The sequence below is a fragment of the Trachurus trachurus genome (assembly GCF_905171665.1).
Source record: "Trachurus trachurus genome assembly, chromosome: 2".
NCBI lineage: Eukaryota > Metazoa > Chordata > Actinopteri > Carangiformes > Carangidae > Trachurus > Trachurus trachurus.
The window spans coordinates 3,944,916-3,972,780 of NC_139914.1; the positions used below are offsets into that span (position 1 = coordinate 3,944,916).

The 27,865-nt window shown below is 41.2% G+C and overlaps 2 protein-coding genes across 2 annotated transcripts; both read right to left on the minus strand.

Annotated features, from left to right (window-relative positions):
• Nucleotides 1-7,396: 7,396 nt before the first annotated feature.
• Nucleotides 7,397-14,365, minus strand: LOC310999950 (actin-related protein 3). The gene is made up of 12 exons (XM_083990573.1): nt 14,176-14,365; nt 13,690-13,745; nt 13,285-13,409; nt 13,086-13,196; nt 12,895-12,990; nt 12,526-12,633; nt 11,401-11,544; nt 10,636-10,809; nt 10,450-10,542; nt 10,150-10,275; nt 9,236-9,319; nt 7,397-8,499 (listed from the first exon to the last, which is right to left on the minus strand). The coding sequence occupies exons 1-12, from the start codon at nt 14,217-14,219 to the stop codon at nt 8,404-8,406; spliced, it is 1,257 nt and encodes a 418-aa protein (XP_083846699.1). The 5' UTR covers nt 14,220-14,365; the 3' UTR covers nt 7,397-8,403.
• Nucleotides 14,366-20,383: 6,018 nt separating this feature from the next.
• Nucleotides 20,384-25,114, minus strand: LOC310997881 (ly6/PLAUR domain-containing protein 1-like; the record flags this gene model as incomplete). The annotated part of the gene is made up of 3 exons (XM_083987705.1): nt 20,384-20,631; nt 22,542-22,676; nt 25,066-25,114. 3 exons carry the CDS (start codon nt 25,112-25,114, stop codon nt 20,384-20,386), a joined length of 432 nt encoding a protein of 143 aa, XP_083843831.1.
• Nucleotides 25,115-27,865: the final 2,751 nt, after the last annotated feature.

Here is a 27,865-nt window from a genome sequence, read left to right on the forward strand (position 1 = left end):
GTGAATAGGTAACTTAGGAAAAGTTGGCTGCATTCAACCTCCATTCTGTTAGGCACTATTTGGTGTTGGTTTGGAACCAGTACAAAAAATAATAATAACAAAAGAATGTATGAAATGAATTTGCAACCGTGGTATCATTGCTGTAATCATTTGCACGTTGCTGCGCATTTCAAGCCATTTCCATCAATGCACATTTGCAGATTTACAACAATAATTTGGGGTGCCATATAGCGGGCACCCCAAAAACAGAGGCTGTAGTCTTTGCAGCCGGCCCTGGTTCGAATCCCCCCAGTGGCTCTTTGCTGTGTGTCATTCCCCCTCTCTATCTCCACATTTCCTCTCTTTTTCTCCTCCAACTATTGTCAATTAAAGGTGAAAAAACCCACAAAAAATACTTGCAAAAAAAAAAAAAGAATAAATTGAAAACATTTAAAAACAGACAGAAATTGTCTCCACCCCCTAAAATACTAGAAATGTAACATGCAAGTCAAAGAAATAAATGAAACTTTGTGATTAATGCCTTTAAAAAGACATAACAGTCGTGTCTTCAAGTCCGTGTCTTTGTTGCCCCTGTGGTAATTGTTGCAGACAGCTCTATCTACTGAGGACAAAGCCCCCAGTGTGATGATGTGGCCGCTGGTGCTGAGTGTATGAGTCCAGAGCTGACAGCTACAGCAGGCCACCACATCCTCCGCTGGAGCTCAGTAATGAACCTGCCACCGTCCCGGCTCTCGTAAGATTGAAACCCCGGCGATATGACCGGATCTCCTCACATTCACTGTGGAAGTCAAGATCACCCCTTTAAAAAAAAAAAAAAAAAAGCCAATGACTGAGGCAGAGGAAGAGGGAGAGGAGGTGACAGAGATGTTTAAACACAGTGAGGGCCAGGGAAGCGAATGTGACATGCTCAGGTGTAATTATATTCACCTTGTTCACAGCGGAGATTAAGAGGAGAAGGTATGGAGAGGTGCAGGAGCGTCAGACATGAAAGAATATTGAAAGACTCGCTGATGAGCAGTGTCAACTACCCCCCCACCCCCCCCTCCTTTTCCTCCCCTTTCTCTCCCTTTTGTCACTGTATCATCTCAGGGTCTCGCATCTGTTTGCCTTTTCCAATTATCAAGGTGTGACTGTGTGCTTCCACCCAAACCCCCACCCCCATCGCCGCCACCCACAACTCCCCCCCCCCAAAAAAACATAATGTGAACTGTACTGAACTTGAGATAAACAAAAAAAATCATTTTCCTTTTGTTTGCAGGGGGAAAATTACAGTTGAATTAATTATCACCTCGAACATTTCCCTCCAGGCTCCATGCGCGGCGGCTAATCTGATGCAAGCACTGCAACTTCTGCTTTTTATATTGTTGGACATCAACGTAAGGATTTATGATAAAGTGGTTTTTGTGAGATTAGAAACAGCATCCAATATATCATCCTGAGACAACACTGCCCTCTGGTGGCTGTTGTGCTTTTTACAGACGCCCCCTGAAGTGGCCGGCGTCCTGTCAGAAAATGGATTATGACAGTCTAATTTATTATCATCTCCATCCCTGTGACCCCCGCATGTCAGCGCTTCAACCTGCTGTCCTAATGACAGGCAGGCCCGGTCACACTCAATCTACTCAACCCTCCAGCAGGCGCAGCCTTCTCCGCTCCACTTTTGTCAAAGCTGATTTATCAGTTATGATAAAACAGCAGATTGAGAGTATTGGAGTATTAGTCACAAAGGGATCTGTTAAATTGATTAGAAGAATCCTTTTATAATGAACAATTTCTAATCAAGGATTCCAATTATCATCGCTGATGGAAGTATCAGGCAGGTGGTTTGGTTTTAGAGATGGTTTCAGCCTCTTTGGGATGTGGTGGTTTTGGTTTGGAGGCCCTAAGGATTTAAAGCAGAAGTAAGCGATCCGGTGGTTTTGGCTAACTTCCTGTCAGCCGATGGAGTTAGCAGTCCCCGCCCTCGTCCCTACGTCGCCACATTCACGCACATCCCTTGGCTGCACACACAGAGAGGACCGCCCCTTTATGCCGTTCTCTCTCCTCATTGGATAAAGGTTGTAGGATACAAGGAAGTAGAAGTTTTCTCCTCGGCTTACAGCAGAGCAGAGTGACTGACAGACCCGTGTTTCAGACCAAACACTCTATATAAGTGATTGCTGTCGGAAGATAGAACTATTTAAGACTTATATTAACACAAACATTCTGCTTACTTCTGCTTTAATGCCTTTGCTTGATTTATTGAGAGGAGCCCAGAAGACGGACGGGCCGTGCTGGACGGTGAGGTGGGAGGAGGGGCAGCCGGAGAGGCTCCCATGGAGGGCCGACTCCCCCAGAGAGAGATCTGGACCCAGGTCAGATACATCAGCAGCACGGCCAGCAGACTCAGGCCTGACACACAGGGACACGGTCGCTACGGTTACAGGCGTCAGGCCAAACTGTCACATCATTCTGCTGCTAAATATTTGCCCAGCTTGGCTCAGAGTGAGAGGTTTATGAAATGTTGTTGTTTTTTGGGGGGATTTTCTTGATTTCTGGCAGCAATCTGAGTTTTTTCTCTTGAATTGTGGGTAATATTTGCTCCTGTGCATTAACACGCCGCCCCGGTGTCTACTGTAGCATCAGGTCATCAACATCATCATCATCTGGATTTTCTGTTTTGGAATTTAAACATCTCTCCAAACTTTGAAGCCTAAACTTTATTTAAGTCAATGTTTTGTGCGTTTGCTTCTCCCCCACTATTAAATCTTTTCTTATTGACTGTTTGCTGTTTATTCTTGCTTTGTCGTCGCCGTCGTGTTGTCCTCACTCTGCAGGGCTGCAGCTGGAAACCTGTGTTTTAGCTGAGCCAGTTCCACAGCAGGTGATGTTTTCTTTGCTGCTTTTACAGCTGAAGAATAATTTATGTCGCTCACACAACGACAATTAAAAAACACACAAAACTGTTTCATTTCTTATAATTTGTTTTGTTCTGGTGGCTGGAAGCAACTTTTCAACAAATGCAAACTTATTTTTGCAGAAACTTTTATAAAACAAGGCTATGATTTACATTTAATTGTCGCATTACTGCAGAGACAGCCTGGGCCTTTAATCTGTCTGGGTCTGCACTCCGCAGTGTCTCACACATGGAGAATGCTTTCTAGCAAACGTTGGCCTGAGTGAAGTTTCTGTGTGCGTGCATGTGTGTGATTTCTGCACAGTGACAGCGATCACATCCTGATGCTTTGGCAGCAGCGACACAACAGATGCCTGATCTGCTGAGACGGGAGGTATTGATTATAGATGATGGCAGATTGCTGTCAACGTCCCAACAAGCTTCTCTCTGAGAAAATGTTCCCACACTTTGCTCAAGTGAGAAAAAAAAGGTTCAGTTTGAACTTTTAAACATCACAGGGAAAAATGACTTCACCCCCAACTCTCTCTCACACACACAACGGTCAAACATGTGCTCCTGCAAACAGAGGCTTTTTAAAAGCAGCAGCTGAAGGTGATGATCCTAGATGAGCGAGCAGCACCTGATCAGGCCTGAGAACAGGTGTGGGACTATTTCATTTTAATTAAAGCAGAAGTAAGCAGAATATTTGTGTTAATATAAGTCTTAAATAGTTATATCTTCCGACATCAATCACTTCTATAGAGTGTTTGGTCTGAAACACGGGTCTGTCAGTCACTCTGCTCTGCTGTAAGCCGAGGAGAAAACTGTCCTTGTATCCTACAACCTTTATCCAATGAGGAGAGAGAACGGCATAAAGGGGCGGTCCTCTCTGTGTGTGCAGCCAAGGGATGCGCGTGAATGTGGTGACGTAGGGACGAGGGCGGGGACTGCTAACTCCATCTGCTGACAGGAAGTTAGCCAAAACCACCGGATCGCGTAATTCTGCTTTAAAGAGCAACTTTTCTTGTCTTTGTTACTGTTTAAGCTAAATAACATCAAAAAAAAAGGAAAAATAAATATTGGAACAAAAAAAATTGCCTCCAAGCCATTAATTCATTTAATTAAATGCAGTGCACTTATTCTAATTTTCCACACAATTAAATGGCATGTATTCACTTTAGATAACTCTGTTCCATTATTTAAAAATAAAAACACTGGTACAATACACTCACTCTTGTTTGACCCAACTGACAAAACATTATGGAGAAATAAAAGGAAACATTTTGTCACATTTCTCGTGAAATTATTATTATTTTTTTGTATAGTCGAGTAAACAGCTACCTCATAACACATTGTTGTCATCATATATCTGATTCTGGATAAACAGGGATGTGATTATTTTATTCAATCGTTAATCTTATTTTGAACCTTAATATTAACATCTAAGATGATGTAATTTGATTTCTTGTGAGGAGAAGTCACATGAAACAACGTTCCAGGTGATATTCACTTCAACACTCACCTGGAACCAATCAGGCTCCATGAGGTCTAACGAGCGAAGCTGACAGCAGAGTCTTGTCACAACCCTAACCTCTAACCCTAACCACAATCAGAAGCGTAAGGTAACCAAGGCAAAGTATTCATCCAAAGCTAGTCAGCATAAATCGCAGATTTCCATGCAAGATGTGCGAAATATGTGCATTTTCGTTGCAAAATCACATATATCTTAGCAGAAAGTTTTTTTGTTTTTTTTTTGTGATCAAGTTTTTATTATTTCATCCCCCCCACCCTTTTTACAATATGCCCACATTAAATCAAATTCACAGTTATGACATATATATACACCACCTTAAATCATACATATACCTTAAATCATACATATACCACCATATACCACCGTACATCGTATATCAAATCTTAGCAGAAAGTTGAAAAATGTTGCCTTTCACACAAGAGCAGCCATTTTCCTTCTGTTGCCTTGGGAACTTTATAAAATGACATCATCGGAAACCCCGCGAAGAAGACATGATGATGAACCTTAGGAATCGAAATCGAATCGATTCAGGAAACTGGGCACAATACCCAGCTCTACTGGGGTGGTGGTGGGGCAGAAAATAGGGTACCACTGAGAGATGCTGCTGTGTCGTAGACAAGCAAAGAGGAAGATGGGTAAAACGCCCATCTTAAATAGACCGCCAGATTGAGAGGGTGTGTGTATATGTCATGAGAGTGAAGCAGCGCAGCTCGTGTCTCTTAACTAGCCGTTTTAATTTCACCTGGCTTATTCACAAGCCGGGTGATTTGAATATTCAAGCCCTCGCTCCCATGTAACTAACATTACTTTTAGACATCAAGGTACCATGTGAAGTAGCAGAAATGAGCAGAATACTGTATGTCCCCTTTAAAGTGCATGATTCCTTACCGCCATAAAGGTGAAGCGCCCCGACCGCTTTACAGAGCTTGTGATCGGTCAGTGTGGCGGGACAGGTGATGAGAAACATGCCCACGCCTGAGACGAAGAAGGTGCTCCACAAAGTCCTAAAAACTGACAGACCAGGAGGAAATTAAACTTTGTGATTATGAAAAATTATAATGCATTGTCACATAAAGATTTAATCCCTAATACAAACCAATGGCAGAGAAATGCTCATAGGGTTCTTGAGGTAAACTGTGGCTCCGCCCACTGGCGCACTGATAGGGAGAGGAAAGCGGCCTGGCACACCTTCGACTGTGGCCAATTTGCTGAGAGTTAAAGTAAAAAAAAAGATTTTTCTGCATTGTTTTCATGTTTCATTGCATCATTTGAAAATTAAAACCACATCGTTTAAGTTCTCACCAATCCAAAAATTCCTTGGGGGGAATTCATGGGATGTGACCGTGAAGGAGCAATGCCACAACAAACCCTCGTGAAAGACCCTCATACTGTTCACAGCCTGGTGAAGGAGAAAAGAAAAAGTCATAAAACATGTGTGCAACTGCACACACTGGAGAGCTGCAACAGAGGAGAAAACAGTGTAACTGATGGTGCCATGTCCATAAAATGGAGCAACTCTGACCTCTGCAGGTCATGTCTTCTCCTGAGGCAAATACTACTGTACTGTAGGTCAGATAAGATGTAAGATAAAAACACACACATTTTTCTAATTCACCTTTGATTTATTTTCTCTGTAGTTAGTTCATTATTGAATTTGAGGACATTTCATGACCATTCAGTATCAAGGCAATAGATTCTGTGACATTTCTGTGGGTTTTTTAAAATCATTTCACTAAAGTTACATTTCTAATTTGTTCTGTTTCTCTATTTGCTTCTCGTGCAGTTTTAATGTCCTTACACTCATCAGTTGATGTGTGGATAAACTTACCCCTCATCCGTCCTCTGGTTGGCTGCAGGACTCGGCGGCCAGCAGCCAGTACTCTGTCCCATAGGATATCAGCATGAAGAAGAGCCCTATCAGGCCGGGCAGCATCAACCTCTCAGCAGGAGACATCTCTCAGTCTGCCTGTCCCACTCTCTGCTTCTCCTCTTTTTTACATTATCGGTATCTTCCACTACCTTTAATTACTTTGCGCTGCACTTTAATGCTCAGATATAAAGAAAAGATTCTGATTTACTACATCCATGCGATAAAGAAGCTCCCATTACGACACACACCTCTGCACAGTGTTTCAAATGAAAGTATACAACAGGTAGTTCCGACCAAGCAATCTGATTGGTCAACAAGACATTTAGAACGTGCTCAAATCAGCATAGTCTCGCTCGCCAGACCCTCCTCCAAAGAAGGAGATCAAAATCAGCATGACAGCAGGCCATGTTGTTTTATCTATCTCCATGGTAACCATCCATGGATTCTTATTTTTATTATTTTAGAAACGTTATGTTACTCGTGAAAATAAATAACAAACTAAACTAAATCAACTAAATCAACATGTAGAGTGTTCCTGTCAGCTGCCAAACTCAAATTTTAGAACAATTAATTTTTTTTAGTGAATATGCTGTAAAGTGCCCCGTTTTCAGAGAGACACTATAGTTGTAACCACGGTGAAAATAAAATATGGCCTGGAGCTGAATATTTTGTTGGATAAAACGGAAGATATCTCTATGTTTCTCTCTCTCTCTCTCTCTTTGGGCTATTAAATAATCTGGAGTAATGGAAATGTTTGACATTTCCCATCAACTGTGTCTGTGCGAGTTCATCATCTGGGACTAGAAAATCCTTTCTGTTGCTAGGTCGTTAACATTTACAAATTTGAGAGCAAATTGTCCATAAAATGAATATATTTTGATGATACATTTTATTTTGTTGGAAATAGTTGTATAATCGCAATATTATAATATTGCTTAAACAACTTGCATCATGTGTTGGTCAGTTGAAGAGGAGGATACGGTTACAGGGGATTCCATGTTAAAAATAGCTGCCCCATTTAACACAGAGGATGTGGTCTTCCCTCCAACCTAAACATAAACATGTAATTCCCAAAAAGTGAGACTGGAAGAAGACAAGTTACACCTGTAGAAACATCTCCTTGGCATTTATTGGAATGCCAGCAGTGAAATCCAGATTTGGTACAGTACAAGGCTATCCAGTATAACTGAGATCTAGGCAACAGTGATGGTCCAACAACAGTCATTCAAAACTGCAAGTTCATATATTAATACGACTTCTTTTTTTCTTTTCTTTTCTTTTTTTCTTCCCCCCTCCCAAAGACAGGTTGTTCCAGAGATGATTAATACAAATAAAATAAAAAAAGGTCAAAGGAAAAAAAAAAGCTGGAGAGACAGAAGAAGACAGGACGAGTCTCAGTCGAACCTGGAGAAAATCATTTGAACAGATTTATGATGTGAGGATTTTTTTCCTTTAATGCCTGACTTGTTTTCATCTAAATTCAAATAAACATTCCTCCAGGTAACTGATAGACATTAAAGAATTAATAAAAATAAAAAAAAGACACCCACAAAGAAGAAAATCAGGAATGGTCAGTATCGTCTGATGATTGTTTTGTTTTTTTCTTCTGTGTAACAATGTGTTTCATGTTTGCTCCGAACTGATGGCGTAGTGATCAATAAGGTGTTTGACTCTCTGATGTCTGTTTTTTTTTTTTCTTTAGAGTATTTAACATATAGCAAGAACCAACCCTTATACACAGAAGTGCATTTATATAGGACTCGTTGATTAATTACATATTACAACCCTGTGAGGAGAGAATAAGTACATAATACGAGGCACACAGAAATTAAAGATTCATCACCTATTATTAACCTACTTGCAGTAAACATTTTTATTTGAGGGTCCTTTGGGCTGAGTCACCTCTTTCCTCTAATTTGCGAGGACACTGCCGCTTCTTTTGGCAAGTTTGTTTGGTCCACTGTCGCTCTATCCGAATGAACAGGTCTGTCGGAGCATCCGTGCAAAGGCTCATGGGACTTCCGCACAGCGTCGTGAGGTCTTGCGGGCGCTTCCTTCTCTTTTTTTTCGTCCGGTGTGTGGGGTTGGGGGGGGCCTCCGCTGAACGCGCATCCCCGCGGCCGCCTAGGACATGACTCCGAATACGGGGTTGTGGCGGCAGATGCTCGGCCCGATCTCCTCGTAGTCCCGCTTAGTGTGGCACACTTGGTAAAACTCAGGCTGCAAAGACACAAATCCTTAATTACTATTTATTAGGGATGTACTGGATCCTGATTTTGGAGGTTTTGCAGAAACCTGAATCCACTGTTTCAGATTCGGTTGAATCCAAAACCAAATACTGAATCCTCCTCCCATCATCAGCCCATACAGTAAACACATTATAAATGTGCAAAGATCACACAGTGTGTTTTTTTTTAACTGTAAAAAATAACAGGCAATAATAATAATATTTTGTATTGTATTTGAACAGAAAGCTCACACTCTTTCTCTCTCTCAATTAAACCGCAAGTCATTCAGTATACGAGCTTAAGAATTCTTTTCTCATTCAGAACAAGAAAGAAAAAAAAACCAAAAAGTTAAATTATTTCCACAGAGCAGAGAAAATATATGGCTGTAAGTATTATTGTCTGTGTTAATTATGCCATGTTTACATGTTTACATTAAAATAACAGCTGTTTATTGGCTTAAAATGATTTATGCTAATTTCCGTTAGCCAGTCTATGGTGTTTTCCATTCTATGTTAGCATCAAGCTTCCAGATTTTATATTTAGTTTGTGATAATGAGGAAGGCAGAATATCATATGAATCCTGTAATCAGTACATCCCAACTATTTATATGTAATTAAAAAAAAGAAGAAAACAATGTGAGTGGTAAAATGTTTCCAAAAGTCTGAGGCACGTTGCATATTTAAAGAAGCTGCAGGAGGAAAGATGTGTTGTTGTTTTTAATACTCACAGTCGACGCCAGCATTGATCCTCCGAACCAGACGGCGTACCTCTGCATGTGATGAGTGACGACTTGCACATCAATGGGTTTGGGCTGAAAACATACAGAGATTCATACAAAAAAAAAAATCAACATTTGCCAGATTCAGTGGCTGAGGGAAGTTGTACAGCTCCGTAAACTTGAGAAATTGAGATTCACAATACACAGCCCCTCGGATAACTTTGAGGAAAATCTGGAAGCCATGAGAACTAGCCTTTCATTCCTCTCTTTTTAAAGGCACTCAGATGTAATTGACCTCTCCAACTTGATACCCTGTGTCTATTTGCCTCATAGCCCATCATAATGTGCTATCGTAATTTCTTTTTTTTCCTTCATATCATGCAACTGCAAATGCACACTGCAAAAACTCAAATATCTTACCAAGAATATTTGTCTTATTTCTACTGAAAAATTTCATTTCTAGTCAAAACAAATCTCATTCTACTTAAAATAAGACTCGTCACATAAAAAGCAGCTTGTTTTTAGACACTTTTTACTTCTTTCAAGCATATTTTCACTTGAAATAAGTAGAAAAATCTGACAGTGGATCAAGTTTTTCTTTCTTATTACAAGCACAAAAAACTGCTTCCACTGGCAGATTTTTCTACTTATTTCAAATAAAAATTTGTTTGAAACAAGTGAAAATGATCTAAAAACAAGTAAATTTTTAAGTGATGAGTCTTATTTTAAGTGGAAAGATATTTAGTTTTGACTAGAAATGAGACATTTTGACAAGAAATGAGACAAATATAAATGAGTTTTTGCAGTGCAAATGTGTTTTGCTTTTTTCTTTATACTGAAAAAGCCAATAAATCAACATTCAAGTGTCTTTTTTATCCAGATCTGCTCTCCCTCCTCTCTCTGTCTCTCTCCTCTTTCTTCACCTTCAACTTGCCGCCGCTCAGCTCTTCGCTTATTTTCAGCCGTGCGTCCACGCTCCTCTTGAGGTCCCTCTGCAGGCGTCTGCCGAAGTCCCTGAACATGGTGGAGCCTCCGGAGAGCACGATGTTCTGCAACACAGGTTCACAGTCAGGAAGATACACACACACTGAGCATTTACACACGATATCGAGCATCGGTTGATGTGTGTGTGTGTGTGTGTGTGTGTGTGTGTGTGTGTGTGTGTGTGTGTGTGTGTGTGTGTGTGTGTGTGTGTGTGTGTGTGTGCGTGTGTGTGTGTGTACCTTGTACAGTGGACGCCGGACGTCGATGGGACAGTTCTGGATGACCTCGTCCACCACCTCCGAGATGGGCTGGGTGAAGTCTGGGTTGGCGAACTAGAAGAGGATAAAACATTTCTATTATTCACTGCTGCATCTATTGACCAGTCATGTCATGTGTAACCACGACGACAACAACAGCAGTGGTACCTCCGGGTGGAAGAAGATCTCCGGGCCCAGGAAGCGCTCGTAGCCCACGTCGATGCTGAACTCCTTCTTGCTGATGGCGTTCACGCCCGTGTACTGTTTGATCCACTTGGAGCCGTCTGTGTCGTACTTGTTGAACTCCTTGACAAGGTCGGGACACACGTAGCTGAACCGCTCCTGTACAGGAAAAATAATTAAGTTTGTAAATGAAACGTGAGCGATGACACTATCTTACTCTCACTACCTCTAATAATAATGATAATAATAATACATTTTATTTGTAAGCGCTTTTACAAATGCTCATAGACTCTTTACACTTTAAAAATCATGAAATAAAGCAAAGTCTGAATGAAATTAAATTAAAAACAGCAATAAAACAGTATAAAACACACAAAATTATATATTAAAAGCAAATTAAAAAAGGTATGTTTAACCTCTGATACTCATTTATGCTCCTTATTGAGCTACAGGTTTCTGCAGCTGCTCTGCCCTCTTGTGGACAAACTCAGCCGTGCATGAGAGCGATAAAAGAAAACAATATTATTTACTGAAGGTATCATTTCCTCCCATGGTTCCCTCTTTTTGCAGATACAGGAACAGAGCCTGTCTCAAATTGTAAAGAATTGAAACCATACACCAAATCTTCAAGGACTGTGTGTTTAACTTTTGGGTGGAGCTTCATGCAAAAAAGCTTGAGAAACATGTTCCTCCTGTCTTGTCAGTCGCCGGGCGGCAGCGCTTGAGGCCGGTGCAGAGCCGAGTACTGACCTTAACAGCTTTAGCCGTCTCCAGAGACTGCTCCGGAGGAATCCCCACCTCCCGCTCCCTCAGCAGCTGCTGGATGAAGTACGTGATGTCGCGGCCGGCGATGGGGATGTGCTTGATGCAGCTACCGATGACGTAGCCCTCGGCCTGGAACACAGAGATGATGAGTTTAGTTTATTTGTTTATTTCATTCATGGAAAAACTAAAACAGGAATCTTGAAGTTCATTTTAATACCCTTTTAAGACTTTTTCAAGACCTTCTCAATATTTTTTAATACCTCACCGCCACTTCAAGCTGTAACCATTTACATCAGTGACACTTAGTTTGTGATAAAGACTATAGACCGCTATGATACAACAGATTTCAAAATAGGCTGGGGGCGCTCTCAGAGACAATTTACGAACGCACCCACAATAGCCTTGTTTTTTATTTACCTGTTCATCTTTGTTTTTTAATAAAACTAATAAATTCGCACACTCTCACAATGTTTTTTTTAGGACTCAAACTCTTGGACAGCTAATTCAGAAAAAAATACCTTCAAAATGTAAGACTTTATGAAGTCATGAAAAGACTTTTAAATACTTTTTAAGGGTCTTAATTTTCCCACAATTGATTTATCACCTTTTAATACTTTTCAAGACCCCGCGGATACCCTGTAAAATAAAAACAGTTTAAAATTTAAAAAATCATGAATGAAAGGCGGCAGAGAGAAGCAGACTTTTGTAGTCTACTCCTTGCTTCCAAGAAATCCTTTTACATAATATATATATATATATATATATATATATATATATATATATATATATATATATATATATATATATATATATATATACATATATACACTAATGTACTGTATATATAAAAAGAAAAGAAAAGAAGGAAAAAGATAAACTTTCTTCCAGTGTCTTATGTGATTAAAAATTGTCAGGTCATGACCAGGCATTTCTGAGTTTTTCTGCTTTCAAATTGCTGTGAACCAGTGGAAATGACTCTGGGGATAATATACGGTAAACGCGCTGAATCGGTAATTGTAGTTTTGGATAAAGAATGAAGAAAAAGGCAAATAAGTGATGAGCCACCCCCGCACCCACAACCCCACTCCTAAAAAAAAAAGTGACACCCACCACTGGGATGACGTGTGTGACTCCGTCTCCGCTGTCGATCACAGTCCCCGTCAGCGTTCGCTCTCCCACCTGTCTGGACGTCCAGGAGGCAGCCAGCGCCAGGACAGCCTGATGCAGGAAGCACAAACATTGATTCAAAAGGATAACAGGCAATAAAGCATTTAAAAAAAACAGTAAACAGTTGGATAATTATAGAGTGTGAAACCTAAAAAGAAGAAGTGCAGAAAAAAAAGAGGAAACAGTCTCATCTAATTCTGTCTGCAGTCAATCAGTCTGGTTTCAACACATTCAGCTGCTGTTTGCTCAGTGATTGATTGATTCACACTTTGATTTCTTTCTTTCTGGTGCTCGACCGTTTTGGACACGAACCTGAACAGCGATGTAGAGACCCGGGACGTTGAAGGACTCGAACATGATCTCTGCCGTGTACTCTCTGTTTTCCGGTGTGTTCAGTGGAGGCTCTGTCTGCAGAGGGACGACAGAAGAAAGATCTAAAAACACCGTTTGACACCTTTGGAGAAGCAGTCCTCTGCATCTGTCTCTGTCTGTCTGTGTCTTACCAAAAGAAAGTAATGGTCTTCAGGTTCTGCCCGCAGATACTTGAAGATGACCTGCTCCATAAATCTCTCCATCAGGTCCCAGTCCTCCACGATCCCATGACGAATGGGCCACTGGGAGGGAGGAAAAGAGAAACAACGGTGTAAAGAAAAGACGGCATCTCACAAGAAAACATCTGGCTGAGCTCATCTCTCTGTTTACCTTTGTTGAATATGACGGTTTGTCGATGGCTTCGTCCCCGATGAAGAAGTCCAGGTCGTCGACGCCCTTCATCATCCTGCGCTGGGCCTGGTCTCCCACCTTGGCCGACTCTTTGATTGCGATACCTGAAGACGCCGGAAAAAAATAATGTGCATACCGGTACATTCATACAAACATTACAAACAATGTTTTTTTTCTCTGCAGTTGTTTTTGTCGTTTACATATAAATGATCTTTGATAGCATTTATTTTTCTTTTCTGTTTATTATCTGATCAATTAATCAGCTGATCTATTGAAAACAATATTAAAACAGAGCCAGATCACTCCAAGTATTCTGATAAATCGACAATTTCTATAATTTCATGGGAGCAAATTCCTGATGTGGTGATTTCACACTGTACTTACATGAGGGTATGATGAACTGTGGTTCTGTGTTTCCTGCATAACCAAGCTTTGTGTACCTAAAACAAAGGAAGGAGAAAAAAAAGCAACATAAATGTTTAATTACAGTTCTTTCTCCCTCTGGTTTTAATGTTTACTATAAATCATAGACACGTAAGGTAACAGTCAAAATAATCTGCCTGATCTGCTTTTCTGATATGAGGATTATCCAGGAAGTAACATTAGCTTCAGCGGCTAACAGCAGCTAAGTGCAATGATTAAGCAGGACTAGGAATAAAAGCACAGTAAATAAAGCGATAGGACACTTTGTTGTCATGGATAGGAGCATTAAAACACTGTTTACAGACACTATAGTGATATAAAAGTGAGCAGACGCGGCGGAGCAGCGTCGGCAGCTCAGTCTGAGCAGACTGGGCGTTAGCTCCGTTTGACAGCGGCTCAATGGAAAAGCAGCTAACGCTAACTAGCATCCGGCTCTCCCTCACTCACCCTGTGCCACAGTCCACAACACAAGCCGGCAGCCGACCAGCCATTGCTCGCTCTCCTTTAGTCTGCCCACGGGTGAATGTAGCACGCAGTCCGATTAAAGGAAGGGGATGTATCTCCGTGGGAACTCTCCGGCTCTGAGAAATAAATCGCAGTCGCCTGAATGAATCGCTCTCACGGCCGATTGCAGAGAACTTCCGGGTTCGGCGAGATTTTCTTCTAGTGCAGCGTCAGCAACTTCCAAGCCACAACACCGCCGCCCTGTGGAGGGAGACGGTCACTGCAGGCGGAGAGGTAATAATTATATAAATCTATACAGGTGCATCTCAATAAATTAGAATATCATGGAAAAGTCAGTTTCCAGTAGCTGCAGTCAAAAAGCCCCAACCAAGAGAGTGCATGGAGATGGACATACTTTTCAGAAGGTTGACATTTCCGTATTTTTTGTTGGTCTTTTGTATTTGACGTACTGTATTTTAGATAAGCTAAGTTGTAAGCCATAATGATTACAATTCAATGAAATGTTTCATTCTATACGTAATCGATATATATAATGTACAGTATACGTTTCACTTTTTGAATTGAATTACTGACATAAATAAACTTTTCCATGATATTCTAATTTGTTCTAATTTCTGTGTAAATTCTCATTTGTCCAGGTCTAAGGCATAATTAATAATAATTAAGTCAACAGGACTTAGTTTTTGTCTTGAAGACATTTTGTCCCTTTTGTTATTTGTGTCTTTATTCACTATGACATGTGGCCACATTTTTATTTGCAAAATAGTTTTATTTAATGACATGTTTTGTGATATACATCTTTTTTTTTTGCAAACAATTCTTTTTTATTGTTTTGAAATGTAAACAAGTACAGAAGTCAGACACCATTACAGATAAACTGCAATCAATAACAAAAAAAACCCTCGATTTTGCTCAACCGACATCTGCAGTTAAATGTACATTCGTATATAACCTCTGAGGTTAAATGCATGATCACATACAGCGTTATAGTGTTGCAATGTTTCTTTTTATAGTGTTCTTTTTTCCATTGACTAAAAATAGTGACCAACCTCATCTCACCCCCCTGACACAACAGATGATATCAGTGATTTAGGTGCCATCAGAGGCCAGACAAAGTGGCCCTCACCCTCCAGACTGCATGGAGGGCCACTGATAAAGACGATACATGAGCATGAAGGAGCTGTGTGGGGCCCATCGTGCCTTAGCGCATTAGAGCCAATCCCAGGGCCCGAGAACATTGGCCCTTTGTCCTGAGGCAGACTCATCACTCACACAACAGTCACTTCATCGGCACAGAGTCTCCTCGAAAAGCTCTTGGCTCCGCGGCTCCTGATAGAAACGGCCCTTGTCTCCCTAACCGTACCGGGGGCCACTTGATGGAAACTCTCCATCGAGAGCTATAGGTGAAACAATTTGTCTCGGCGCTGTCAGGGCCGCAGCAAAGACTCGCCGGGAGCCACAATCAGAGGACTTTCCTTTTACATCACAGAGACAAATCACAGCAAACACAAGTGCTGTCCTTTGATTTCAGAGGAACTGAACAACAGCATCATTTCATAACGACACTGAAAGGATAAGAACTGCTGTTAGTTGGTATATTCAGCAGAAATGGTTATTTATTATAAAGTTTTAAGCGATGTGGCCTTCACTGTCCAATGTTTTCAGAAAAAATAACTCTGAAACTGTCCTGTTTGGTGACCTTGACTGTTCATTGAAGTGACATTTGAAATAAGAAAAAACTCATTCTGCTTCTCTGACCCTAACCCTATGTAATGATTAATTCTTGATTTTCAATTAAATGTTATCTCATTATTCCATCCACAGAACATCACTCACATTCAATAGTGTGTGAAAATGTTTTATCCAACTTTGAAGCTGTTTAAAATGCACTGAATGAGACCCTGAACTGTGACCCGATGGTATTTCAACTTCAGACAAACAAAACATTTCATTTCAACTGATTTATATTCCTGTACATCACTGCTTTGAATACTAGAGGGCACCATCGCTCTCTTTTTTTGTTGTTGTTGAGCCTCTCACCATCTATTATGAACAGTGTGACACGACTGTGAAGTTTAGTAACTCACCTCCGCTGAGCTCCATCTGCAGCTGCACTGTAACTTCTGGGGTTGACTTCTCTTTCTGGGCTCTGCTGCTTCCTGCAATGAAGACGTGTGACACTGCACTGGAGTGGAAATAAAGTGGTGTTGGTGGTTGAAGCAGCAGCTGGTATCAGGTTGACCGCTAAACCAATCAGATTTAGGATAATTATTGAAGCGGCACAGGCTTTTCCATCTTATTCATATCCAATGTAATACATTTGATGGAATTTAATAGTCTCATTTAGCTATTTAACTGTATTGATTACTGCAGAAAGTAAACGAGATTAGATCCATTAAAGAGGTTCTGCTGCTGATTCATTTCAACTTTATTCAACATGCAGTTTCTGAGTTCTTGATCTCGCCGTCCTCTGTCGGTCCTGAGCCTGACACAACTCCCCTCCCACTGCAGAATAGATAATTTCCCCCTCATTTCCGATACACTTTGCCCACACAGTAAACAAAGCCGGTGAGTTGAGGTCCCTCATCAACTGAAGTATTTTCCACTGCCAGAGCCCTGATATGAGTGCGTTTGCATGCGCGTCATTAGAGCCAGGCAGAGGTGGGCCTTATTATTTTTAATAATCTCCTGTTTTTTGCTGCTTCTTAACCCCGGGAGATCTTCATTCAGCACTTCCCCTCTTCTCAGTCCTGACTCCTTCCACCACCTCCTCCTCCTCTGTGCTCGGTCCTGTTAATGATGCCTCATAGAGCACAGCCACTGCTGATAGACAACACATAAGTGAGATTCAGCTCCTTGTAACATCATTTTAACACCAAAGTCATCTAATATCACTGTGTTAATGATTTATCTCTTCTTCTTTTTTTAATGTCTTTGCACAATGACAGTAAATTTCACTGCTGACTGCAGGATCCGTGCAGTGGGAGCTGCTCTATTGTGTTTCTAACAATGCACTGCTGCATTGTGAGGCACATCATTGAAAACGGTTACTTGGAAACATTACTGTGGCCCTCACAAGTCAATCATGGGCTGTCGGCGACACTCGTCACAGCCGCAGCTGGCCTGTTAAACTCTTTTTAAGGTTGTTAGGAATAATTACAGTAGCCCACAAGATAAGCAGTAGTTTAACATGCCGTGTGTGTGTGTGTTTTTCTGTCTGGCCCAGCAGCCATTGTAAAGCCGGTTGTAATGCAGAATGGATTAATCTGGACTCTGCTCATTCTGACAAAACCTTAATCTTCTGTTTCATATAGGGCTTTTATCAGGTTTCAGTGCAGGGAACTTGAAATGCACACAGCGTACACCTGCACAGTGAGACCTTCGACTCTGTGGTATCGCACACAAGGCTAAAAGTTGCGGGGGGAGTAAACACTGCAAATGTAAGGTGCATGCATGCTCACACAATGAACAAACTAATCAATAGATGAATAATTGAGTGACGGTAGCATGCTCCAAATGTGGATAATCCAATAAATCTGCATGGTTTCACACCGTCCTCTGTGTGAAGGTTAAAGACATGGAGGAAAGCGTTTAGGCCCAAATAACCTCCCAGGGACCACCCGCAGTGGGGGGATTTCATTTCCCAGAGTCAAATCAAAGCTACCAAAACTCACGCATTATGTGTTGAGGTGAATTCTAATGCTAAGCTGTGTGTGGTTTTATCTTGGATGGAGAAGGTGTAAACAGTGCAACATTTCATGTGTGGTTTCTCAATCAGCAGGGAGGCCCCATTGTTGGGAGTCGTTCAGCCTATGGGTGATACAAATGAATGCAAATGTACTTTTAGTCTGACTAAAACTCAAACTCATCCCTGCGAGCTCCCACCAAATCACAGCTTCCTTTCAAAGCAACTTTCTTGTAAATTACAGGTCTGCAAAAGCAAAAAAAACAAACAAAGAAAAATCTTGTCACTAACTGGAAACACGACAGCTCTGTTTTTCTGCGACATTTATTTACATCACACATCAGCAGAACACAGCTTCACAGGAGACCAGTCAAAAAAACTGCCATGAACATTAATCAGATGGTCTGTCTCAGTCCTTCTGCCTCCGACGTCTATTATTAAATAAGTTCCAGAGTCTAAATCAATATATTAGTTTTGATATGAAAACATATAATCATAATGTGAAGTCAATAATCTGAAGAAAATCCTCAGTTAGTGCACTTTCTTGTCCCTTTATACAATCAGACCCACATCTCTGGCATTGAAATACATTTAGAGAATATCTGCACTGTTGTTGTCACTACATACTGTATGAATATAACACTGTACATATCGAAATATAATAATAATATTAATAAAAGCCTTAAAATAAAATGTCATTGTGCAATAAAAGAGGCAAATCAGTCATTTAGGGGGAGATATAAAGGTGTACATTTCCTAATGCCCACCTTATTATGTTAAATTAGTTTTCATTAGCTTAGCCTATATCATAATTGCAGTATCTGGTCTACAGCAGTGGCTACATGCATCACCAGCTTTAATTTGGGTTTATGTTTGATTCTATAATATGATATAATATAAAGTTAAAGGGAAACTCAGCTAATTTCAGCCTGGAGAGAACTGAATTGTGCTTATAGTCTGTTTTTCTACTGGACTGTGACAGTATAAAACAGTTTTTTTTTTATCAATTCACTGTACCAGGTGTTGACAGTTGGATATCTCATTTCACAAAGGGCTCTGTGGAATATTAATGCCTCTTTAGTATTTCTAATGAGCTGCCCATCGACCCGGCCAATTTTCTGATCAATGACAGATGAGCAGAAAGACTTATAGACTTTCCAAAAACCATTTCACCATCTTTCATATTCGCTGTAGTAAAGTGTCAATCAATACTGTACGACAGTGGGGAAAAATATGCATAAATATGGCAGGATGGGAAGCTACAAGGGATCTCAGAAACTCCTGAGTCAAAGTGCCCGAATCAAAGTGCCGTCTTCTTCATAACATATAGAAGAATAAGAGGAATAAGGAGAATATAGTGTAAGTTTAGTTTGGGATCACAGGGTCAGTTCTGTTGTAATCAAACTGGGAGAAAGAAAAATCTGAGCAATAACAGCAGCAGCAGCAGCATCAACACGAAAATAAAAACACCAGCGCTGTATCAAACCATAAATCAAATAACGCCCACAAAGCAAAAGCTCGAAAACATTATTTTTCTACATTGAGCTCTATACCTGTACCGTTAACAGCATGTAATAACCAGAAAATAACTTCAGAGCAGGTTCTTCACAAAAGAAGAAGAAAAGAAGAAAAAAGCAAAGAAATTGAGAGATGCCTCAGTGGCAGACTGGACGCTCCTTCCTCCACAACAGACTGGAAGTGTGATCACTGTGCTTCGAGTCTGCACTTCATTCTCAGTGGTTACGCTGTTACATCGATCAGATTCACTGTTTTTGGCATCATGCCGGGAAGATACAAAGCCAGAGTGGCGTCCAAGTCGGCTCCTCCTCTATATCACAGTTAGTGGCTGCAGGGCCGGGCTCCACGGTGAACCTACAGTATAGGACGAGAACAGGAAGTGTTAATGTGTCCACTCGCTCTTTGATGCTGAATATTTATAGAAAATTAGGAGGTTTGGTTCATATTTAACCACATAGGAGCATGTCTGCCATTTCTTTACAGACCTGCCAGGGCCGTTGCTAGCGATTCTGGGGCCCCAGAGAAAACATTGAAGTGGGCCCCCTATGTATTTCTTTTTGTTTTGTTTTTTTCAACGAGGGGATTCTAAGTTAATGCTTCTCCTTATGTCTTATGAAACTTTTGGTTTTCTTGTTTCTAATGTCATACCAGGCGTGTGAAAACGTAGTGTAGCATTAGAGTAGGGTGAGTCTCCTGTATTGATTCAGTAAGGGACAGTGCATTCTATTTTTCAATACAGGACAAGCTTGTTTTTGGGGGCTACTGTTGCTCCTGCATGGATTAAACCATTTTTAAGAGAGGGCAGGGGGTTATTGCTTGGAAAATAAACCATATATCATAAATATTGTATGTTTTGTGGCTTTGTTTTGATGCTGATAGTATGAAAAATATTTTTAATCATAGAAACATTAGGCTACTATACAACAGCCCTGGACAATCTTAAACTAAGCTGCCTTAAAGATAAGAGAGGAAACATGTTGGGACCTTCTACGTCAGTGTGAGGAGCATCAGCGGCACAGGGAGAGAGGCGAGGAGGAAGAGGAGGGGCCGGCCGGCGTGGAGGTTGGACATGGCCGCCGAGGGGACGGGCCGCTTCCTCTTGGGCCCGTTGCAGAGCGGGGTGTTGCAGCAGGTGATGCAGACCGAGTTCAGCCTCCCGGTGCAGAACTGCTGGTAGCCGGAGGAGGCGATGAGACACGCCCCGGAGGAGGCGCAGGACTTTCGATAATGTATTCCTGCACAGAGGAAGAATGTTGCAAAAAAATGTATATATAACATCAGGCTGAGGGAACTCGTCGTGATTCATTTTCTGCTGCTGTAATTAGATTGCAGAGAGAGCATGCGTTTCCAGTGCTGCAGAGTTTTATGGCTCTTTCGGGTTACCGCACTATTGACTTTCTATCCGCTCTTATTAACTGATGTTTGTCAGTGCGCTATATGTTGCTACTACTATTTGTGTGCTTGTATGAAGAAAAGCAAACTCATATTCTGTAGTGCTGCAACTTTTTTCTTTATTGCACTCCAGAGCCATGAGTCTCTTATCGGGTGTTATTTGTTCTGTGGTTCTGTGGTGTTGCTGCAGCGGCAGGACTTTTATCATTCACATAGAGGCCTCGTTGTGTTATTTATCTTGTGTTCTCCCTTTGTCTGTAAATGAAACGTCCTCTTACTGGAAAAGAAAAAGTTTTGATTAAATCAACGTCGTATAAATTCAATCCCCACGGGAACGGAAAGTTCCATTATCTGTGAATGCTTTTTTTATTGACAAAGGAACAGGAATATGTACAAGTGGACTTTTTTTCCCTTTAGTGTTGGTGGAAAACGTCCTACAAATAGAATCAGCGCTTTGTGACTCTGCCAAGGGTCTAAAGAGGTTCAAAGTCACCTTGACCAACATAAAGCTTGACCTTCAAGTATTTTTTAAACCTGAGGTAAATGTCTGAATGGATTGAATATGTAATGCTTTGGATATTTTAAGCTAAAGAACCTAAAGGTCAAAGGTCAAAAGACAGTTAATGGTGTGTCCTGATAGCAGTGAGTGAGTGAGGTAACCAAACATGCAAAATGATGTTACATCAGAGCAGATACACACAGTGTTTAATCCGTTCCTTCCACTTTGTGGTTTTGGAAAAGGCTAAAAAAAGACGTGAGCGATCAGTCAGTTCTGCACCCTACAGGGTCGAACCGTTTTATTTACTGTACGACGGCGTAAAACTAATCTAATGTTGTGTCGGTGGCAGCTGAAGGAAATCTCCTCCTTGACAAATGAGCTGAATGAAGTAGTTTAGTCAGATGCCACAACTCCCTTACATGAAAATGAGCTGGATCCTATATATATATATATATAGTATATGACAGATTTACCCATGTTAGGTTTAAATAATACTAACTTTGCTGCACTTTGCTCCACACATCTGTCAATCAGTGCTTCTCTCTCTGTCTTTGAAGCTGAACAAAGGAACAAAATAACAGATAACAATGTCTATTACCCTTAAATCACAGCAGATTGTTTTGACCTACTCCGTCTTCTCTGCTCTTGCCAGTTAGTTAGACCCATGAGGAGCATTTTTACACGGGAGAAAAAGAGAGATAGTTGTGTGTTTCCTTGATGATGAGTTCACTTTCCCTAGTCTTTTTGTGTGAAAAATGTTTCTTTTACAGTTCATCCCGGTTGAGTAGTCAGTAAAAGTGTTAATTGTCTGCATACATCAAGAATACTGCAGGTGCTTAGTGGACTTACCCTCATTTGAATGGCAGGAAAATAAAACTTAATGCTCGGAGGTCAGTGCTGCCTTCGGTTTCCTCTCAAATTCCCAGACGGTCACCTTTCGTCTACAGATAAATATGAGCGCTGGCTCTCCACCTGGATACTTTTGGCCAACCTCAACTATAAATCTTCACTGACTCCGTCCTGGTGGAAAAAATCTGAAAACCTTGAAAGCCTACACCTGCATAATCCTCCAAAATTGCCCATTAATGATTGAAAATTAACATATAATAATGGTTTTCTTTCGCCAATGAAAAACCCAAGGGTGAACAGCTGCAGCAGTTTTTGTTTTTTTGCCATCCAATGCATACACCTGCATTCTTACAATACCAACCTGCAGCATGTAGACTTTAAATGAACAGACAGGAGGAAACTCACCATCAGGTTTGACCAGCACCTCCTTCTGGCACATGTCCTGCACGTTGACGGTGCAGTTGACGATGTACTCTGGCGTGGAGCAGTCGTTGTGCTTCATCTCCTCACACTGGTAACACTGGATCTGAAGGGCATCTCCTGCATCGGGGAGGAAGATTAGGAGGAGGAGGAGGGGCAGAAAGGCAATTTGATCACAACCCAGATGAGTATCTCAAAATGATCCCGGAGAAGCCGGAGGACTTTTCTGAGCTGTGATGGCTAAAATATGTGAAGAGCATCAGTGTCGTCAATATGTAGTGGAATATCACAGGTGTAGCACAAATAAACTGTAAAATGAAAGGACCTAGGATGGAGCCATGTGGTGCTCCTGTTATATCTCTCCAGGTTCAACGCTTTATTGCTTTATTGAAGCTCTCCACTGTCTCCGTGTCCTTTCTTGACATTATTCTCCTTCTGTGCATCTTGGGAATATTAAGTATCTGTTCACAGTATTTCTTATTCCTCATATTTTTCTGCCTGTGTCCTCTCTTCTTTCTTTTTCTTCTTCTCGCAGTCCACACTTTTATAGATTTTGCTTTTGTGTGAGTTCCTTTGATGGTGTTTCAGCCTCAAACAAGGCTAATGGCGCTCCGCCACAGCCAAGTGTCACCTTCTCTTTCTTCTGCACATTGATGTGAAATTACCAGCAGTAGGGCATGTAAGCAAGTCCTTCACTGAGCCTGACTTTAGTGCTTTTCAGCTCTTTCTATTGCCGGTGTCACAAGTGTCAACGGAGAGGTTATATACGACAAAAGAAAAAAAAACACATGAAGCACTGAGTGATTTCTTTTGATTCCCCTTTAACCTGCGTGTTTTTGTAGGTGATAAAACTCCATTTACAATATAAATCCACAGAGGGGAGACTTGATGTCCTCTGCCACTGCAGAGGCATTTGCGTGAATTCTCATCTCCTGAGGTGGTAAAAAAAAAAAAGTGAGTGCCTTGCTTGTAAAAGATAAAGTACAACATGACTTGCGGCTTTTTGGAAATGTTCATGTGATGCTTTCAAAGCTGCCGGGATGAGTATTTTGTTATTGCCTGAAGCCTCATCGTGATTCGGAGGATCTACTGTGCAGCAGACGGAGAGAGACATCTGCAGGAATCAGGCTATGACATCTCAGATGGAAAACATGCAAAGGCTTAGAGTCAGTGTTGTACTGTCACTGTTGGTTAATACTGCAACACCTATAAGTGAAATGGAAATCATAGGTGAAGGTTAACTTGTAGAATATATAGAATTGCTCAAGAAAGTGAATTTTTATATCACATAACTCACTGTTAAGTAACACTCTGTCTTCTACCAGCCAGTTTCAATCAGTTCCCTACATATATGACTTCCAGCATCACACAGGCATCCAAAGAAAACAACAAACATGCCTGCCCTTTCCTTCTTAACAATCCCACGCAGGCTATTCGTCCCCACTGGCAGATATTACTGGTGTAATCATTGAAATGGCACCAATCATTAATCTCAACTCCAACAGCGCCATCAAACACAACTGATAAAGGTCCACATATAACATCACAACCCCAGCTTAATTACTTTAAACCAAGCAAATGCCTGAAACTTCCATCCATCATGTGGAGGGAGACTCATGAAACTCATTTTGGGGTATATCTGTCACGCTGCAGGGCAAAACAACAACAAAAAAACAAAAAACAACCTCAGCTTATCACTTTTAGAAAATTGCTTTAAATCTATTTCTTAGCTCCGCCACAGAAAACAGAAGCTGATAGAGGAGAAATAAACCAATTCCTTTGCCACATTTTGTACGCAGGTGCAGGACGATTGCAAAAGCAATATCTTTTGATTCTGAACACATTCCCATCGCCTGTGTGATCACTGCAGGAACCAAAAAAAGACTAAATAATATTGTAAAGAAAATAGGACACAGGTGCAACAGCAGCTCTGGAAACAGAATCCCATTTCCTTACATGAGCGCCGGCCACTTCACACAGAGCAATAGAGACACCACATCCAAAGTCAATTCACGCACCAGAGAAACAGGAGGAAGAATCTCACGGGCTGCTAATAAATACGAATATTAACACTTTAGAGGTGTTAGGGTGGTTTGGATCGCTGTTACTATCCCCCGTCTGTGCCAAAAACAGCGCAGAGACTCCGGCGCGCTGCTCCTCACCAGTGCGTAAAGACATCACCAAATAACGCAGCAGCGATTGCCAATCAATGCCTGATCAAGCACGTATAGGTGAATGAAATATAAACATTCAGGTCATGCAGAGATAATTAGTCTCCCAGTTTTGTTTCTAAATGAAATGGCATCAAAATAAAGTTGTAAACATTTTTTGGAACAAGTGAAATGGTTTAAATATCGGTGCCACAGATGCAGCACATGGATATCAACACATAATTTCAGCTCTGTTGCGCATGAATGAGGAGATAATAAAGGTTTTATTTTAGCACAGATTTTCCTCTGATCCAGACTCCAAACTGTGGCAGCGCACAGTGACCGCACCTGCAACCCACCTGCGTCGAGAAGGACTCCGAGTAAAGTCGCAAAAACCAGAAGACGCATTCTCTCCCAAATGACGCTCGGTGGGGAAACATCCGACCGGACGGACTCGTTCAGACGCGGCGCCGCGGAGGAAAGCCGGATCCGCTCATCCCGTCGGCTGCGCTGCTGAGACGAGAGCACGAACTCCGTGGTGAAGTGCGAGGGGGGGATCTGCTCCGGCGCAACTGGAGACGCATCCTGAGCGCAGGAATCATACGGAGAACCACGTGACGTGCTGCTCCACAGCCGTGTGTCCTCTCGTGCGCTGATGAGAAACAAATGATGGTAACGATCCTGTGGAGGAGGCTCCAGCACTTAGTGACTCCTGAACATTGTTCCTGCAGGAATTGCACCTTCATCACAGTCATCAAAATCCTCCTAAAAGATTTGAGTTTGCAGGATCTACTTTATTTATTTCACAGAGTTGATTGGTGACCTGCTCATTAACTTAATTAGTATTATATTAGAGTCTTTAGAGGGCTTATTTGTATCCTTTTTTCAGTATTTCCGACTATTTCAGTCATATGTTTTGTTGGTTTCATGATTCATTTATTCTACATCGTCGCTCTTGTACAGTGTTTGTGTCACCACAGCCATGGCATTTTATAAACCTCCTCTGCAGCCAGAGTCATGAATGGGCATTGGACTCTTCCAGCTCTGTTGGCGTATTGATTTGTATATATATTTTTTAATTATTTTCTGATTCTGATCATAAACACAAAAAGAAATCTTTGACTTTTACCACCATTTGGTTCTGCTGTCTTCAGATTTGCAAGGGTGATCGATGCGATTTATCGACGCAGAGAGGGAGCTCACTCCAGCGTGCGTAAACTAATTGCGTTTATTTAGAAGCACATAATTGCCCATCAAGGGAGTAATAGTTACAAATCCCTGCGCTGCTGCTGCTGCTGCTGCTGCGGTCTCCACACCGGCTCCGAGCCTCCGTCTCCCGCTGACAGACTGTGAGTGGGACGCGGTGATTACGCGCGACGTCCTTATTGCGCACGGAGAGATTTCGGGGGTTTCTCTCAAACCTTTATTTGCACATTCAGAGGATGGCTGGGCTGAATCACCTTGGTAATGCATTTATGCAACACACACAGACACACACCATGCAGCTCAGGATGAAATAGGAAATTCTCATATTTATTTAGGAAATAGTTACATAAAATATAGCATTAAAGTCTAGTGTAACAGACAAAATTGCACACAATAATAATAATAATAATAATAATAACAATAATATTAATAATAATTACCAAAGTAACACTGCTGGTAACCATTTCTCTTTACAAAGGAACCAGGAACATTTAAGGAGAGAGGTGAAGCATGACAATCACACTACAGTCTGACAGTACAAAATGTGGGTATAAATACTGGACATCTAGAAAAATACACAAGTCCTCTTCAGACTCTCTTCATACAATATTAACAGTTTCATAGAAAAATTGAAACATAGTCGGCTCTGTTGATTAGCACCAGCTGGTCAAATTCCAGAGAGAAATTTGGCATAACATCAGCCTAAAGTTCAAATATGTCTTTAAAATAAAGTGATAAAATATTTTAGGATTAGCTCTTATTGATCAAAATAAAGACTTTTTTTAAATTCAAAAACAAGAACCCCTAATGAATTCCTTAACAAAAGACACATGCCATTTTCAAACAGCAGACTTAAAACCTTGGTTGAATGATTGGCAAACAATTTACATCTTTCTTTTTTTGTTGTTTTTTTATGTTTATTTTTCCCGTTTGCATATATCAATCAGCAATGCCCATTCTGATATTAACTTATAGCAATTTTTATATACAACATAATGTACAACTAGGAAAGGAAAACTGAGGTTTGGAGAGTTCAGGTTTGCTGTGCTACATGAGAGAGTGAACCAGACCAGAGTGGATTGTGGAGTTTAGTTTAAAGGAAGTTCAAAAAAAAAAAAAAAAAAAAGGAAAAGACGACTGAGTGTTATTTGTGTTTGTCAGCGTTTTCCTGTTGGCTGTATCTGAAGTCGTACAATCTACATTAGTCCAGTATGTTCCCTGAGCTACCAACAATGACACTGCGTGCGTTCAAGCCAAGAAAGTTGGTCGTTTTGCGGTACCGGCGCATCCGTCGGACACTGAAACACGTTACATTAGTTCATGTACCACGGAGAAACACGATGCGCTGAGATAATCTACTGTTAGCTGAGTGTCTGCTCTGTCACCCACACACCAAACAAAACAAAAAAAGATTTAAAATGAACTGAAACTGTTGTTGTGATGTTGGAAAAACGTTTCGCTCCAGCAGACGAGAGATGAAGCAGGTGTGTTATTATGGGCTGTGATTCCACATGGGTAAGTTTTTTGGGCAACTTCAATGGGCAACGTACTTAGCAGCAAAACATAAAACGAACCCTTGGGTTGTAATCTAGTTTCCTAGGCAACAGGGAAGCAATCGAAAGCAACATTTTTGTTGCATTCATACGCCGATGTTGCCTCGCCATCAGTGCCGCTCCGTGAAGACCCCCTGCTTTGTCACTGCTTGGATAATCGCTATTAAATTCACTTTACACTCCTTACAAACTTTGTACAGTATTTGTTACAGTGCAATGATAAGAAGTTCCCCGGCACCGGGGGGAGAGACAAAGACAAATTGCAATGAGACAACGTCGTATATTGCTGTCCGGTCCACCACACCCAGAGTCAAACTGTCAACAGTCCTGGTTTGGTGTTTGGGTTGAGGCTTCGTCCTCGTGTCCTCTAAGTGCTTTGTGTTGTGTGTAGAGAGGGGCG

What these genes read in the sequence shown, in the direction of transcription:
- LOC310999950 (XM_083990573.1), bottom strand. Translation starts at nt 14,219, where the DNA reads ATGGCTGGTCGGCTGCCGGCTTGTGTTGTGGACTGTGGCACAGG. An exon ending in AAGACCATTACTTTCTTTTG is followed by an intron (nt 12,991 to 13,085) that starts GTAAGACACAGA and finishes GTCCCTCTGCAG; the next exon opens with ACAGAGCCTCCACTGAACAC. An exon ending in TGAGCGGCGGCAAGTTGAAG is followed by an intron (nt 9,320 to 10,149) that starts GTGAAGAAAGAG and finishes GTATGTTTTCAG; the next exon opens with CCCAAACCCATTGATGTGCA.